At 37.2% G+C, this 17,721-nt stretch overlaps 1 protein-coding gene across 8 annotated transcripts in view; it reads left to right on the top strand.

Moving 5' to 3' along the window:
* The window catches only part of PLEKHA7 (pleckstrin homology domain containing A7), a 160,138-nt gene that overhangs the window by 11,695 nt on the left and 130,722 nt on the right, over positions 1-17,721 (top strand). For 2 of the 8 annotated variants that reach the window (XM_080405489.1, XM_080405490.1), the window contains exon 1: positions 1,666-16,265. The exons of the other annotated variants lie outside the window; for them this stretch is intronic. In XM_080405489.1, the coding sequence (XP_080261615.1) occupies positions 16,225-16,265 (41 nt within the window). In that variant the 5' untranslated portion in view covers positions 1,666-16,224. Of the gene's footprint in view, positions 1-1,665; positions 16,266-17,721 lie in introns of those variants that run through there. 8 annotated transcript variants of the gene reach the window in all.

Genomic DNA, 17,721 nt, shown 5'->3' with positions numbered 1-17,721 from the left:
GTTTTTAAGTAATGAGTAGTAAGGCTACAAGAATTTTTGAATTATTGATGTACAGAACAGAGTTTTGTTTGTGTAGGGAGATGAGAAGACTTGCAAATTTATGTTTAGGCTGTCATACAGCTATTTCCTGAGTGGTTCTGTAACTATGATGAGGTACATTGTAAATAGACCTGATACTTTTTTTTTTTTTTTTTTTTTTTTTTGTATGTGGGAATAGAAAGGAAGTGAATTTTTATAGGTAATGGTCTGCTAGTCAATAATATGTTTGTTTCCTTTAGAAAGAAAATTTCAGGTTATTTATTTCTGTTTAATTTTAAGATTTCTGTAATTAGAAGCACAATAAGAGATTCTATTAATGAGCTGGATAAACTGTGGTAATTCCAAATGAGTTAAAGCAGATGGAGTCAGTTTAAGAGTAGTTCAGCGTCAATAGTTTTGTTTTCCCTAGAATGATATATTAACTTTATTTCCTTTCATCTCATCTTCCAGGAATTCCATTAATGATAACATGTTTTCTGCTGTTACCAAGTCTGTATAATCGTTTTGGGTGAAACTGAATTAGAGAAACATGCTGAAAATGCTGTTCTGGGTGAATTCTGGCATTTGTAAAACATGTAGGTGAAATATAAAATAAATTGAGCATGATTGTATGTTCAGTTGATTTAGCAAAGTTCTTAAGTATTCTGTCACAAGGTTTCTTGGTTCTGCAATAGTACAGAAATCTCAGAGATCGTTGTCCTCTGCAAATATATTAAAAATTCTACTGTATTATTCAGTTCTGTGTTTTATTCAGCTCAGCAGCTTCCATGCCAATTAATTTGACATTCCATTTATTTTGGCTACTGAAGTTTGTACTGAAAATGCTAAATTGCAGTATAAGACTTCTGTACCAGGGAGGTGAGTAGAAATATGAGGGAGGTATGAATTCAGAGTGCTATGGTCTGTGAAGAGTGCCCATGTGAAAAATTAGAGTGGAGGAGTAGTGTTAGCAAAGCCCTAATGTTCTTAGTTGATTTGAAGGTAGCATGCTTGTTTCACAGTTGCGTTGTGACTTTCTTCAGTCTTGAGCTCTATTTCAAAAGCTATGAAAAATGTTTAGCAAACATCTGAACCTGCCATTTAGGAATGGATTATTGTAAGAAAAACCAGCCGTCCTGGAAGCTTTTAACAATTTGTGAGGCAAAGAAAACAATTTTGGTCTAATAATCAAAAAAATTACTTTTTGCGGGGAAGCAGAAAGAAGTTGGCATTAGCTGGAGACTCAGTAGAAGTTACTGTTAGTTGAACTGCTGTCTTCAAGAACAAAATTACTTCTATTTATGAATTATACTCTGCTTGACCATTGAAGTACTTTTGCTTACTTGTAGTTGTTTTTATAATGTTCTGGATTTTTCTGAATTTGCTGTATTAAAGCCTTCAGTAGATATTTCGTGCTGCACCAGTGTTTCCAGGAATTAATGTTTGGTGACCTAGAGCAGAGGTCACAAAGCAACTTAAATTTGGACAGTAAATATGTGAGTCCCACTCACATTTCACGTCTGAAGTTAGCTATAATAAAATGTCTCTTATTAGTACATGATAAAAATGGATTTTTAAAAATTTCATGATAAACTTTTTTATGAGTGCTTTAGAAAATGAAATCAAGATTTACTATTCAAAATTATCTGTTTTCAAGCTTGTTTTAATCTAGAACCATGTAAATTTGTTCTTCCATTCCTAGCAGGTCATAAATGCAGAAAGAAAAAGGAGCTTAAGTGTGTTCCTGGTAGTTTTTCTTCACTTCTGATGTAACTGTTGACTGAATTAGTTGAATAAGAGGAAATATTTTCTCTGTGCCTGCCCAGAAGCTAAAACATTAAACTTCTGGAAGTAGTTTAGATGCACAAGAATCACTTTATCACCATATATTATAGGCAGATTAAATTAACAAGGATGATGTTAAAATAATGGAGTTTCTGATATGATAGGAAAGGTTGTGTCAAATTGCATTTATGTTAAAATACGTTTATAATGATGTGGCTAACGGCTTCTCCCCTTCCCCTGTAAAAAGTATTCTTGAAGCTCAAGCAGGGCAAAGACTGTCTAGTGAAAGCTTTTTTTGTATCTCATGCTGGATACATAAATTTGAGAGGCAAGCGCTTGCCATCTTCATAAAACAACGTTATAAATGTGCTGCTTCTTGAGGCAAATGGCTTTGAGGAAATATTTTTTGTATTGGATATTTTTCTTGATGCTAGGAAAAAAAAAGTTCTATCTCTTTTTCAAAAGCTTTGGAAAATGGTAGGAGCAGTTCTGTCATAAGTCTTTCCTGGAATTTATGCAGTTTCAGCTGTTAAAAGGTCAGTCAGAGATTTGCAGTACATTTTAGGTTGTAGAGGTTGTTCTGTTAATTTTCCTTCATTTTTAAAGCCTGGACCTTTACCGTTGATTGGGGTAAAGACTCTTCACTAGCTTGATATTCAAATAGACTAGGGTAACTCCTACAGTGAAGTTTTAAATTTATTTTTTTACCTTTTAAGGTGGCTAATCATGAGGATGGCTACTGTCTTGTGACAGGTCTAACAATTAGAGGAAGGAGTTTGTGCTTAATCTGAAATAGGGCAGGAGAGGAATGTCCTTTAAAGCTTTCTAGCTCTTAGATTGATGCTCCCACCCCATCCCCCACAATGTTGAAAACAGTTTCTACAAGGCATGAAAAACAGGTTTTAGAGATGTTGTGTTTTGGAAAGCAGCGATTTGAGTGCTTGGAAGAAAGGCAGACCAACCCACTCAAATGGGCTACTGCTTAGGATGTAATTAATCATAATGTGGATTTAAAATATTTTTATTTTTTTTTGTATGGGCTTCTCCTGTAGATTGCCTGCTAAAGAAGCTTATCTTAAATGTCACAGCTGCCTTTTTAAGGTTGACTTGTATAAGGATATCCTGTATCGTACATTGTCTTAATTGCTCAGAGTAGGTACAAACAACTAAGGGATCTACAGCAGCTGAATGAATACTTGCCTTCCTTACACAACTGATACTATGATGGTGTAGATACTGTAACTGATGGGGAAGTGCCCCCAGTTTCAAGAAAACTGAGATACCTGTGACCTGCGTAATCAGTACCATTTGTTTAAACACGCATACAGTGAAGTGAATTTGTAAATGACAGACCTTCTTAGCATTCAGCTGCTCAAGGATTATGAGGAGTTGTTTCCTGTAGAGGTTGGGAAATGGAGTTAACCTGCCTGAATGGGTAGGCTGGTGCTCTGGAGAGGAGGCTTGCTGAGTCAGGGTGGGTGGGTACACAGACTTAGAATTTCCTTCCAGAGTCAGAAGACAAAGAGACCAAGAGAGCTGCAGACGTACTGGGACAGCACTCAGGTTAGTGATCTGGGCTAGATGATGGAGAGAGGAATTTTTGTTATAATACGCCTGATATGCCTGAGGAAGGCTGGTTGAGGAGGAAGCCTCACAAGGCTGTGTACTACTCATCGGAGACTTGTCTTCCAGTCTTAGGTGTGGCTTGACAGCTGTTCTAAGGTAATAAGGAAACTTAGTGATTTCTTTTTCTCTTCTTTCCCAAGCCGTACCGCTCCTTTTATATGGGTGTATACACATATACATGTTTTTCTTATATTCTGCAGGCAGTGGAGGACAACATACAACTGTGTGAAAGCTTTGATAGGTTGGGATCTTGACCAGGTAACTCGTTTTGTAGATCTTCCTAAGGCTTGGTTTTACCCCGTCTCTGAGAGTTAATTTTTCCTTTTAGGTAGCAAGACCAGGATGTAGAAAATAAGACAGAGGCCGGGATAACTCTGTAAGGAAATACTGATTTATTGGTTTGAAAAGGGATGAAAAACTTGGTTGTACTTGGAAAGGGCTGTCTGATTGTTAGTGGAAGGACGCAGCTTAATGACTCTTGATTCTCTTGTTTTTGAGAATCTTTACTGGAAATGCTGCGTGAGCAAAATGATCAAAAATCTCTCAAATCCTACTGATTTCCCATGTTGTCATGCTGGGTTGGCAAACTGTCAGCATAATCCTGTGTGGTTTCTGAACTGTCTGAGTAGCTTTGCAGCATGGCTAACAGGGCTTTGTCCCGAGGAATCTGCTCTTATGTTCAGTGTCAGTGATGTGTGCGTTTCCATGACCATTGCGTAGTGTTCTGTAGTCTGGGGGGCCCAGACTGCTACAAAAATATGGGCTGCAAATATGTGCATCTGATTCTTCACAGGAAGACTTGCATCTCAGCTACGTACAAATGAAGTGTAGAGAAAAAGCTGAGTGACACTGGTCAAAAAGGATTTATTTTTAAAGTTTGTATCTGTGCTCTTACAGGTGAAATGACACAGTGATTTCACTAAGGATTAAATGATAACTTCATTTTAAAAGACATTGTTTTTATAACAGGTATTTTAAAAATATTTCTTGGAACTAGAAACTGCAATTGAAAACTTTGAAATTGCCTTTGTATAAACCAAACGGATGGTTACTGTCTGAAAAGAAAAAGTTTCAGATACTCAAATAAGTAAAACATTTTGTTATTTTCTAAGGTTGTCTGAGTATTCCAACTGAAATTTTGGGCTTGACTGAGGCTTTTTATAACAGGTTGTGAAAATGTTGTGTGGGTTTTTTTTTCTAGATTTGAATTATTGCACTAAGGTAAAAATACTGGTTGAATATTTTCCTGTTTGACTAAAATGTGTGCGTTTTTTTTGTCTTAGAATTTACACTTACAGACTTGGCTGTTGGCTGCCGCTGCGCAGTGCTGTGTGTGCCACTACAGCTGGATGTGAGCGCTTGTAGTGAGCAGGCACTAGTGATGCATCACCACGTTCTGGACTGTTGCAGATTAATTGGCAGCTGAAATACGGTATTCCTGTGCTTACAAACAATGGTTTCCTCCCTTGAGCTGTGTTGTGAAAAAACAAGAGTAACACCTTTGATAGCAGGCTGTTTACGCAGGAGCAGGACGAAGGGAACAAGCTGCTGGTGATGATCTTTGTGAATAAGCTGGCAGGCTGCCAAGCAGGCCGAATTGCCATCGGTTAGGAAAATGCAATCGAGAGTGAGCTGTTAAAGAATGTGCTCTTAACTGTGTTGTATTGTAGATGCAAGATGGGAGACACCCCCCCGCATTGCTGGGCATCAGGGTTTTAGTGCCTGTTGAGGTTTGGCTTCAGTTGAAAGGCTTTCTTAGTGGTTTTTTTTTTGTTTTCTTGCAAATGAACGGCTATGTTAATGCCATTGTGGCAGGCTAAGAGTTAAAAAGCAGCAAAAATAAAACCTGTGTGAGAAGCCCTCACAGTCCTGTTTCTCTATACAGAAAAATTCATAGTGTGCTAGCTTTGCTCCATGGGTGAACATATCAGCTGGGTAGTTGTCTGTGGACTGCAGGATTGCAGTTGTCTGGATTGCTCCTCTTTATGTTCAGTGGTACATCTCTGAGAGTTCGTAGTCTGTGGGGATGAGACTGAGGCAGCCTTGCAAGCTGTTGCCTATTGTTGGAGATGTTGAAGTGCATGGATACTTTCCCAGCGAAATTGTTTTTATACATATTATGTAATAAAAGATTTTGAACAGCACAAAGATTCTCTTTTCAGGAATATGCCAAAGTGACAGTGTTCAGTTCCTGGATCAGCTTTCCCCAGGAATTTGGTTATGCTTAGATTTACAGGAGGGACTAGATGTTCTCACTGCTTAGACTAACACTCAAAAACAAGGAAAAAGAACCACATAGCGAAACCGGGTTCAAGCGTTTTTACAACCGCTGATGAATGTCTGCAGTTTTAGTTTAGTTTATTATGTGCTTTCCTATCTCATTTTAGTTTCAAAATAAGCCCTGAGTAATACATTCTTGTTTTAAAATTTAAGTTGAAAGAATGGAAGGCAGGCTCTGCAGGGTCCTGCTGTGCCACAAGAGGGCATTTTTGGTACCAACTCTGCAACTAGTAAGGAATAAATGTGCTTTTAAGTGTCTCACTTCGGATGAATTAATCTTGAGAAACAGAATTGAAATGATCCGTATTTTCTCCAAGCTCCTTAGTTCCGTAAATAAGAAATAATAATTTGAGATATTTGTTTTCCTAGTTAACGTGGAGTTGTTGAATGATTTTTGTAATTACATAAAGCCTGAAATTCAAAGTAGAATTGTGTTAGACTCAGAATTTTGTGCCTGGTGAAGTTTATTTAAATGATCTGCCTGGTATTGATTACAAGAAGTTAAGTTGGAGGTTGAAGAAAATATGCTAGAACTGTTCGTTTTAGGACCAGTAACTTAGAATAATGGGGTTCAGCGTGGAAGATTGTGATCATAAGAACAGTATATCCTTTTGTTCTGTTTATATGGAATACAAGACTAACAAAACTAGAGGGAATGTACTGTGAATACAGCAACATAAAGTACTTCAAATAACGCAAGGTATTGCTGTGCTAACATCTCACAGAGTTTGCATTTTATCACTGAAGATCGGTAATAGTGTAAATGGGAGGGAAAAAATGTGCGTCCTAAGTTTGACTTGCTGTTTAACGCAGAGATGCCCACCCTTTGTGGTGGAGTGAGCCAGAGTTTCTTTCAGTAAGCCCTAGAAGAGCTCTGCCTGCTGCTTCCTCCCAGTGCATGAGGATGTCTGCCTGGGATTGCTTCATCATGTGCTTGGGACATGCGTGTGCCAGCTACTTGTGAGTGCATAGCCTTTTAGCAGCACGGAGGCGTCCTCCAGCATGTGCTCTTGTCAGGTGAGAGGATACATTCATGCATTTCGGTTGTTGATCTTGATTCTCAAACCTGTCAGGTGATAAGGGGGATCTTTACTTGTAAAAGGGTTGCAGGAGCAGAGTGCCAGAAGAGTTTATCCAAGTTGAAATACATTTGGTTTTGAGCATTCCTTGGGAAATATGGCCGCAAGGAACAGCATATAAACCAGATGAATTGTTCTGGCAGGTTTGGTTGTTACGCCAGCTCAACTAATCTTCAGGGGCTTTCCGATCTCTCCGAACACAAAATGTAATTGTGGTAGGATTTTGTTTGTTTGTTTTTTTTAAAATGTGGCAATTGCTTATGCTCTTGCGTTGGTGGACCAAATTTAGGATGAAGACAGCAGCAAATACCAGAAAAACAACATTGAGAATTTGGAAAGTTGACACAAAAATTCTATCTGCAACAAAATTTGACCAGATTGTTTTACTATAATTTTTGCTCCACCAAATTCACATTTAAATAAAAACAATTAAGTTATTTCTTTAATAAAGAACCCATGCATTATTAGCTTCAAAGATAATATCAGGTCTCTGGCCATAAAAACTTAAGTTATTTAGATACCTTTAGCTTTATTTACTTCAGGCACTTGGCATTTTTTGCTGTTGTGTTAATATTCCAAAATATTCTAATTCATAAATTAAACTTGTGCTGAAATTGTGCCTTTAAAAGTCAGCAGTGTGCTCTGCATCAGAAAAACAGACAACTGTGGGTTTGTCATTTGGCGCTGCAGCATCTCTGTGTGATTATTCAAAGGATGGTTGAAGCCTACTGAATACTTCTGTGGAGGGGTTTGGTGGCACCAGTAATTTTTGTACATCAGTTAAATAATGTGGATGCTTATTTTTAATAATGCTGTTCACTTAGATTTGACATGGTTCGTTATGAAAAACATTAGCTCTTCTGCTGATGTAGTTTTCTATTGGGAGGTTTTTTAATTGTGCTGTGTATTTTTCCTGAAATCTATGTGCTTTTGTATGTGATGTGCCTGTTTTTGTGGCTTGCTTGCCAATAATCAGGTTTAATTCATTGCTTGGTTTGGTTTGGGGTGTGTTTGTTGTTGGTTGTGGTGTGGTTTTTTTTGCTTTAAAAAAGAATCTACATTATTGGCTCTTTTAAATATATAAAAAAAAAAAGTTTGTGAAAATACTGTTGTAATGCACGTGCTTTGAAAGAGGAAGTAGCAAACTGAATACATGCTGACAGAAAGGATAACCTTAACATACTTTGTTTTAAAACTGGATTCTGCAGTGCTCCTCTGTCTTCTAACAACTTTAGTTGGAGGCTGTTAAATAATTTTAATCTTTCTGCAATGAGAAAGTGCATATGCTGGTAACTCCTGTTGTTTACCTTTAAGGAACAGCGGTTTAGTCATTGGAAAGAGTTTATTAACACTAGGATGGCAATTAAAAACATTTTACCTATTTATTTTTAAAAACCTTTTAAGCTTGTTTTTGTATAGAAATGCAAAAATAACTAGTTTCAAACTAAAGCTCTATTCTTTTCACAGTGTTAGGAGTGACAATCAGAAATGTAGAAAGCTGCTGGATATTTGGGTTTATATGTGCTTTTAGAGAGACTGTTGAACGAGTAAAGGCTAAGTATTATAGTCTTTGGCTAGCCCTCTTGGATTCTTAAAGCATGTTCATATAAGAAGTACTGTCATAATTGGCACCGAGTAATTATTGTTTTGAAAGCCTTAATTGAGGCTTGACTTGGATTACTCATGGAATCTCTGTTGTTTTCCTGTATGAATTCTGCTATAAATTGTGCTAAGCTGCAGGGGAAGCTGGTAGAAGTCCAAAGACAGACACCTATGCAACAGATGTACTTGCCCGCAGATACGTACATGACTTGGAACTCATACCGCCAGTAAAACACTTTTCAAAAACCCTTCTGTTCTAAATCCAGAGTCTGGGAAGTATGACAAGTTGTGCTAGCTGTATTTGAAAACAAACATACCCTCCCTCATCCCACACATGCACGTGTAGAAATGACAGAACAACATTTGCATCAGCATAGAACTACAGAGCTTGTATCCGTACACGTGAGGAAAAAAACCATGCTGGAGTTGTGGAAAATTAAGACATTAAATGTCTTGTCAGAAGTCATGTTTTGGATGGTAAGTTTTACAAAGACGTTGCTAGTATAGTAAATATTTCCAGTGGAGACTTATCCAGCAAATCAAGCAGTAGATTCCAGGGAGGTTCCATTAAAACTTCATTGTTACTTCAAACTGGTAAAGCTCTTGGATAATACAATAAAGGGCCTGTTGTAGTGTAAAGTATTTGCAGTCAGCCTTATTCAGACAAGACAATGATAGCTTTTGTTCATGTGTGTAATGTAAATGGCACTTTTCAAGTAATGGTATTTAGCTTCTGGTGCCTTCAGAATGGCTTTGGAAAATAATATCTTCAGCTAAGATGATTGATTATTGAATAGATTGGACTTTATAGGCTGGATATTTTTCATAATCATTTTCTAATGTAACTTCTAATGGTAACTTCTTTAGAAAAATATTTGTTTCAAACATTTTAAATCATACATGCATTTTATGTTTTCGAACTGTTAGCAGTGAATGGTGTGTTTATGTGCTGCCCAAGAAATTTTTACTTTCTGCAATTTGTAATGGGGGAGGGAAAGAATTGGTGACAGGATACGTACAGAATGTGAATGACTGTTCCTAAACATAATGTTTGGAGATGAGCTTTTCCAAGAAGTTGTTGGGAGATTGTTTGGCTGTATACTGGTCTACAAATGAGTAAACCTTAGTCCCCCACTTTACTTCTCTGATTACTGTATTACTTGGTGTGGAAAAAATACAGTAGTGATCAAAACAAACAATATAGTGTTACAGGATATAACTACAGCGTGTCTCCTTTGTGGTTTAAAGCCGGGGCCAAATCCTGGGAAAAATGAAATTTCTTTAGCAGTTAATGTTCAAAATTGTTATCCGTGTTGAGGCATTTGTTTAGGACTTTTTTTTTTAAAGCTAACTAATGAAATTAGATGATAGATTGTGTGTTTACAATTTTGAGTCTTGCTAGAGTTGGGCTTCTGCAGTGCTTAGATCAAATTTGTATAGCTGAACTACTCAAAGTAAGAAAGTAGTTATTGCTGTTTATTTCTGAAGACTAAGATATATGTTTCTTAGGTAATTAGATCCTAGTCTAGAACTTTGTAGAAGGACAGTATGTTAGCTTTGTATACATATATTTAGTTTTAGATAGAAGACTTAGGTAAACCATCTTGCCATGGTTTGGATTAGTATGCCTTGTATAAATTTATTATATGCAATATAAATTTTTTGTTGCTGTCAGAAAGTGACAAGATGTGTGTGTTTGTCCTGTCTTACCTCTTTTATGTTGCTTTGTGCATGACGGTTTGCTAGGTCTGTGTAATTGTTACAGTAGCTGAGATTCTGTGTGACCGTAAATTCAGTTGCATCATGTGAATATAATTAACTCATTATGTGTGCTTCAGAGGTTCCATTCAGTTATCAGGGTTGTAATCAGCTGAAAAAGTAGTGGAGGTATTGTATTCATCAGCCACGCAGAAGAAATGTAGGAATGTGTAAACAGTGGTCTGATTTGTGTCGGGAATTGCAGGACCTCAGTGGCCAGCATCCAGTAGCCCCCCAGGACAAGAAAGCTGAGAATCTAGCAAAAACGGGAAAGGTGTCAGTAAGCCAGAACGGCACTGACTGTGACTGTGCATGGAAGGAAACACACAGGAGAATGTTCCAGTGTAAGGGAGTAGGATGTTTTTTAGCATTTCTTTGTATTAATTCTGTAGCTGTGGATGTGCTGGCTGCTCTCCCAAAGTGGTTGCTGAAGTGCTCGTCTCTCTGAATAGAAGTTGGCAGTTGGAGAACCTTGTATCTTGATTGCAACCAAAGTGCTGAATTTAAAACCACACTTTTAAGATCTTACCTCCCTTCCCTCCAGCGAGTCCTTCTTGTATTGGCTGTTTTGCCAGAATGTGTCTCATCCTCTGTGATGGGCTTTCTACCAAATTACCCATAAATAGTGAATATTAACAAATGTATGTAAAGATAGGAAGCAAAAATTGTGTAGGGAATGGGGAAAACTTTGAAGATCCAAATGTTTACTTACACACTAATCAATTGGCACACTTAGATGATCTGCTGGGTGATAATTAAAGGCTTTATTCTGCCATCTTGAAATCTTATGCCTTGACATTTTCTAGAAACTGTTCCTGTGCTGAAACCACAGTATCTGTCTCTATCTTTCCCTTTTATAGGAGCTTTTAACAATAACTTTTCAATTAAGGTGAGTGTGCGTGCAGCTGTGAGGAGTATTTGTAAGTGAAATTTTAATGGGTGGAAAGTGAAGAATGCTAAATAATAGGTCACTCAAATGAGTCTACAGAAAAAGCTAAATATCTTGAAAAATAATGTGGTTACACTGTCATAAAACCTGGACTTGTTACAGATTCATTTTTTTGTGTTGTTACATTCCTGACATACATTTCTCCTGCAGTTTAACTTTTTCTTAAGCATGCTAGGGAATATATAAAAATTGGGAAAGCCCGGCTGTCAAAGTTCTGCATTTAAAACAGGGTATTTTTATAAAGGAAAAGTGATTTCTGTCTATATAGAAAATGTCATGCTTTAATACAGCCACCATTTTGATAATGAGTTAAGCTTTCGGGCTATGTGGAAATTACAGCAAACCTTGTGGCTGCCAGTGTAGTTCTGGATTTTTGTAAAGGTCCACAATAAGCGCAATAAAGGAGAGAAAGGTATTTGGGGAGCTGTCTCAAAACCGGTGTTTTTCTGTTATTAACAGAGCTTTGGGCAGTGTTTATTCATGCTTGTTATATGTTTGTATACATCGCTGTTGGAAAAATAAAGTGAAAATTGAAGGTATGTAGGCAGCGTATTTGTTATTCTTTATTTCTTTATTGTTGGGTCCCTGCCCCCCCCCCCCCCCCAATTTCTTTTTCTCCCTCTCACCCCCAAATTTTTTGATTAATAATGTTTTTAAAAGTGTCATTTGAAACTAGTTATGTTTAGTCATCTTTTCCTTCAGTGTGGTGATTAAATGTTGTGGGGTTTGGTTTGTGATCGTTGGGTTTTTTTCAACTTTGAAGTTTGAACCAATGCCTCTAAATATTCTAGGTGACTTTGTTACAGATAGAATCAAATAGTCAAATTATAATTCAGTGTACTCTCCCCATGTGTACTTGGAAGTTACACAATGTGTAATGTCTTCCTTTTTTATATCCTTTCCAAACTGGAGTCTTGCTATACATGACTACTGTACTGCCTGCTGATCTAGCACAAGCTGCAGTACTCCCTTAGAAAATAGATAAGTGGTCATTGGCTAGACTTTCTTGTGATACCAATTTAACCATTAAAATGAGTTTTCAGATTTGGCATAGATTAGTTGTCCACTTCCTTTATGTTCTTGGATGTTCCTACCATAATCTGATCCTGAAGGCTCTAGTCTAAAATTTATTCTCTTTAGTATCTCTCTATTCTCATTTCTGTAAACCCCTTCCCAGGCACCATTTTGTTTGCAAAATGTGCTGCCATAGCACTTCCTGAACAGCATTACACATATAATTTTTTAATTTTTTTTTGGTACTATATATGCAAGTTTTATGAGAGAAGAACTTCCAGCTATTCAGTGAGTGTTGCATAGTTGTATGTGAATCAGAAGAAATACTGTGTGACTTGAGGGAAATCCACAGTATGCTGATCTTGGATGAAGAACAATAGCTATTGATTTAATAAATTACTTTGTTAATTAATATTTTAGTTTCTAAATCTTTTCAGTACAGTCTGAGAAAACCCAGAAGAATTGACAGAATACTTACATACATAAATATATATAATATGTATATAAATACAAGTGTACATATGTACATCTATATAAAACCAAATAATCCAGTTAATTTACATTTTTAATATGAGACAATGCCAAATTTGTCTTATCCATTACCAAGTTTTACATTGAGATATATTTTTACACTAGAGTTCATTAATACACGTCTTAAATAATTTAAATGCTTTTAAATTGTACTGTGGTTTAACATCAAGAAGCAAAGTGTTCATGATGAATTAAGTAGGATCAGGTTTAACCGTGCTTCTTAATTGTTGAATGTTACTTTAGTAGAAGTATCATTTTGGTTCTGCCTTTTGGCATCTCATTCCTTACGCAATTTTATTTACTAATAGTGTGTTTTAGGACTGCTCAGTATTTTTTCAGTGAGTAGTTTCTAGAGTTGTTTTCAGCACTCTCGGTAAAGACATGTTCTTACTATTTTTATGGGGTTTCTTACCCCATAAGAGGGGAAAGAGGGATTATCCTAGGGATGTCTAGGAGCTGTGTATCCTGACACAACCATGAGAACGTAGCTGCCAAAAGGGTAAGTGTGTAAAACAAAATGTCTCTCTTCTGAAAGCTGTGCCACTGCCAGCACCCTTGGTGTTGCAGGGGCTCGGTTATTTTATGATTGCCCTTAACAAGATCAACCAAATCTGTGATGCAGTATGCTCACCCATGGCTTTTCTTTGGGAATTTAATGCATGTCTTGTGTATTTGATACGGTCTTGAAGCCATTAGCTGGAAATCAGACAGATTTACATCCTGTCTGGCTGTAGGTATCTGTAACATAGATGACACCTGAGGAAGTAACTTTCAGGTTCATTTTTAGGTAGCAGAAGAAAGGCATTTCTAGAGCAACTTCATCTATCTTAAAACCGTAATCTGAAATAGATCAGATGAATTGTTCCCCCATATTCCCTTTCTTTCCAATGTGAAGTCCAGTGGACTGCAATGCAATGACAAGCTCAGCAACTTATGTTTAGTGGTATATGGAGTAAATCCTACACCATGTCTTATGTGGAAACTTACTATGCAGCTGGTACCTGGTTGATGGTAGATATTTCAAGACTGGAAAAGTCACTTACCTGTGTAGCTGTTCTCAGTAAAGAGCTTTTCTTAAATACTTTCAGCAAAGATCCTAAAATTAATAGCTGCCAATTTCTGGGCGTGTTGATTTAGCTCCAGAGAGGAGAACTTTCTCCATGTTAGACAGTGTTTTCAGCTTTCTGCTAGTCTGGGACTGATGCAATAACAAGTATTTGTAAAAGAGAACAGTAGTGTTGTCTTTGTTTAGAAGTGATGGAAGGATTTCGAAGTGGAGAGTTGCTTCTGTGTTGTAACATTTTGTGGTTTTTCTTACTTAGTTGAGGTTCTGGGATTAATCAAAGTTTTTGTTCTAAATAGAGTCAGAGCACAGATTCAGATATCTTGCTGTTTTTCAGTGTTCAGTTTGGCTCTAAAATGTATTCTGCCTGCATGTAATTAAGCTGTTCCACAAAGTCCCTAGTTTTGCTTCTCATTTGTGACAATGGCTGTTGTGAGCTTTCAAATTCCAAACGGCTAACAAAATACTGTCAGCAGGAGCATCTGAAGTGAAAGACAGACAACTAGAATGACTGAAGTCAGAAAATACATGAATAAAGCATTAAGGGTACTGCAGTACCTGCTTTGAAAGTTATATTATTGAAAAACTGCTCTCCATTTTTTCCTTCAATAGGTGTCTTTGTTTACCTTTTTTCAGATTATAGAATGTATAGGGAGAAGAGCTAAGACTTTTGAAAACAACTGACCTTGGGTAGTTTTATACTTTAGATTTCTGTTCGGTACCATTTCCCAAGTCCCCTCCCCTCACCCCCATCATAGGCATATGCATTGTGTATTCTGAGAAGTTTTAAATGGTGCCCTGAAGAGTTCCTTGTTGCTTCTTAAAACTTGGAAGGAATTTCTTTCTTAGGTCCCTATTTTTATTAGAGGGGTGTTTTGTGCCTGGTTGAAGTAGTTGCCACCAGACAGAGAGGGGCTATTTGCATCCCATGTGTGGGGGTGGAAGAGCCCAAGGAATTAACACACCTGTTTCTGAGCATTTCTGTAGAAAGAAAGGACAAGAAAAGTAAATTACGTGCCTTCACCCGTTTATGTCATTAAAGGTCTGATCCGAAGCTTGCTGATTTTGGTGAGTTTTGGATTACTGCATGGCTGAGTTAGAGGCCAATTAATTCAACTTCTGGACTTTCATTAGAAGAAGAAGGTGTGAAGTCCAATTCTGATTGCTATGGATGAGAACACAAATTGACTAGCTATATAGTTTCATGAGGGGGTTAGATTAATCTAAAAATTAGGCGTCAATGAAAGGGATGCTCACATTTCCACTGTTTCTTTCCTTTGCAGCCCTTTCCTGACCAGTCCTGGAACACTTGTTTAGCAGCCTGACTGATGCCCCACTTCACATCTTTGATCTAGCTGAAAACACGTTCTATGGGACTCTGATTTCAGCTGAGTAACTTGCCCCTCACCTCACTGCATGGCTGCACAAGCACCAGCACTGGTGCAGAGGAAGCACTGGGAAGGCAGGAGGTGGGACTGTTCCTTTCAGTAGCGATGGGTTCTTAGCTGGACTTAAGCTCCTTAGAAAATTATGCATTCAGTGGAACTGCATGGAAGATGAGAATTAAGTAGAGTGCATCTTAAAGATTTAGACCTCCCAAGAGACTAGACATTCCTTGAGATTTGGCAGTCAACCTTAAAGAGTTTGGTTTATATGCTTCCCAGCTTAAGTAATTAATCTTATTTTACTTTTTATTTAACATTCATTTTCTTAAATACCTCGGACCTAAGTTTTGCTTTTTATGCCTGTCACATCACTGAGCAGAACTAAAATAGCTCCAGTTAAATGAAGCCCATGTATAATTGAAATTAGATTTACCTGAAAGCTTACCTTGGATTTCATGTGAACTTTGAAATTAGGTTACTCTGCTAAAAATTGTTTGACAGAGATAGGAAAAATTAACAAATTGCTGAACAACATCTCTGTTTAAGCTTTATTGGGAGAACATTAACCTTTTGTTTTCAAAAATGGACACTACAAATGCTTATAGACGATAATGTATTGTGGTGTTTTCAATACTGATAGGCACGCTTTTAACATAGTTTAGGCTTTCAAGTACCATTTAGGGAGGCTGAGTGTCATGTAAGGATATGCAGACATCCAGGCTAGACCATTGGTATGTTCTGATACATATTTACGGTACCTAGACTTTTCTGGGAACATGTGATAGTGCTTGGCACTTGGTTTGTTTTGCTACCCTTTGAGATAGGAAAACTGAGTAAATTTCCTTTTCAAGAGTTTTGCAAAATACCGAGCCATTGTTCTGGTGCATGGAGAGTTACTTTTGTTAAAAGAAATTGGTATTTTTGTCCTTTTTTTTTCCAAACATGGAATACAAAGGAACGTTCAAATCTACAGCTGTGGTGGGAGGATGTGGTTTCTGCAGGGACACCACGTACATTCCATCTCATGGAATGCACTTGATGTGACATTTAACAAAATGTGTCGCTTAACAGCTTCGAGAAAGGCCAGCTTAACTGTAAAGACGTATGTGATGGGAGCCCTTCCTGCAAGATGGCATGCCTTTCCTACGGTTCAACAGAAGACCATTAATGCCAAGGTAAAGAATAGGATTGTGCTGCTCTGGAGGGTGGTCTCAAAAGTATTTGTGGCTTAAACCAAATTACAGGAGGCAGGCTTCTCTGTATCCCAGAAAGCAGGAGGATCACCTGACCAGGACCTGTTCCTGGTGAGCAAATTGAAATGATTAATTTAGATAAGTAAGATGAACTGTTTATTGTTCTTCAGATGTTTATGTACTCCTGTTGAAAACTGCAGCTGATCTGCAATCTTCTACTGTCTGCTTTTTATGCTAATATGGTGTTATTTGCAAAGGTCTAGGAAGGCAGCCTGTTCCTGGGTTTATTGATCTTTGTGGTATTGACTAGCTGCAAAATAGTTTCCACAGATGGCAAAACAAACTCATATTTCTGACTTGAGGTGGTGAGTTTGGATGTTGTCCTACTTTTATTTTCATGAAATCCAACAAAGAGCATAGGAATTGTGAGTTGGTTTTGGGTGTTTTGTTTTGTTGTTTGGTATTTTGTTGTTGCTGTTTTACAACAAACTTTGCCAAAATATTTGTGAAGCCCTAAGAGTTGTATTTGACAAGTGTGTCTATCTTTGTACTTTTGGGAGGGGGAGAGTTGGTAACAGTAACTTTATCTCCAGAAAGAAACTATAAGGATAGAATGTGGTGGTGATTATGGTGTGTAGTCAGGGAGAAAATTATAAATTTAAACTCTAGTGTATCAGTTTTCAGGATTTCTAAATAATAGAATACTGTTTTACATAAGATTAAATTCTTTATAGGACTGATGGATTTTGTAAAGATCTGCCTGTCATACACTGTTTTCTGCATTTCTTCATTATTGGAAATATCAGCTTGTATTTAATGCAAGGTGACAATTATTTTAGGTGTGTCTATTTTGATGGGAGGGCTGGAATTTTCGTTGTTACAAAAAAAGTTCAGGAAGAATGTAATAAAATCACAGATGCAAATAAGACAATCAACTTTAAACGAAATCTACAGAAATTGCAGTCAGGGAAAGTATAAAAATTGATGTTTAAAAGTATGTTTTAAAGAATACAGGTTTAAGCCAAGAAAATTTCCTGATGAATCTGTAGAATACAGTGGCGTATGGCTATATCTAGGGTTCATGAGTATTCCTGAGACACTGGGAAAACAGCAATACTGAAATAAAATGTAATAAAATTCTTATCCAAGCCTGGTTTTAGAGGATCATATATATTTTAAAAGTAGAAATAACCTGTAGATCTTCAGACTTAAATGTGCTCAATGTTTGTACCTCTGTCAGATAGGCAATGAGCATCGATGGTGTAATTTTACATTTCTGTTTTTGTTAAAGCTTCATCGTTATTCCGAGTGGGAACACTCAGCTTCTTGAAAATAGTGGACGTGTGCTGGTGTTCAGCAGAGTGCAGCTGAGGTATCAAAGGAGCTCTGTGTGTGAGGAGGGTCTTTTCGTAAACCACAGAAGCTGAACCTTGTTGGA

This window comes from Falco punctatus (genome assembly GCF_963210335.1).
Source record: "Falco punctatus genome assembly, chromosome: 10".
NCBI lineage: Eukaryota > Metazoa > Chordata > Aves > Falconiformes > Falconidae > Falco > Falco punctatus.
Note: the sequence above shows the minus strand (reverse complement) of the source record. Positions and strands in the feature narration are given on the sequence as shown.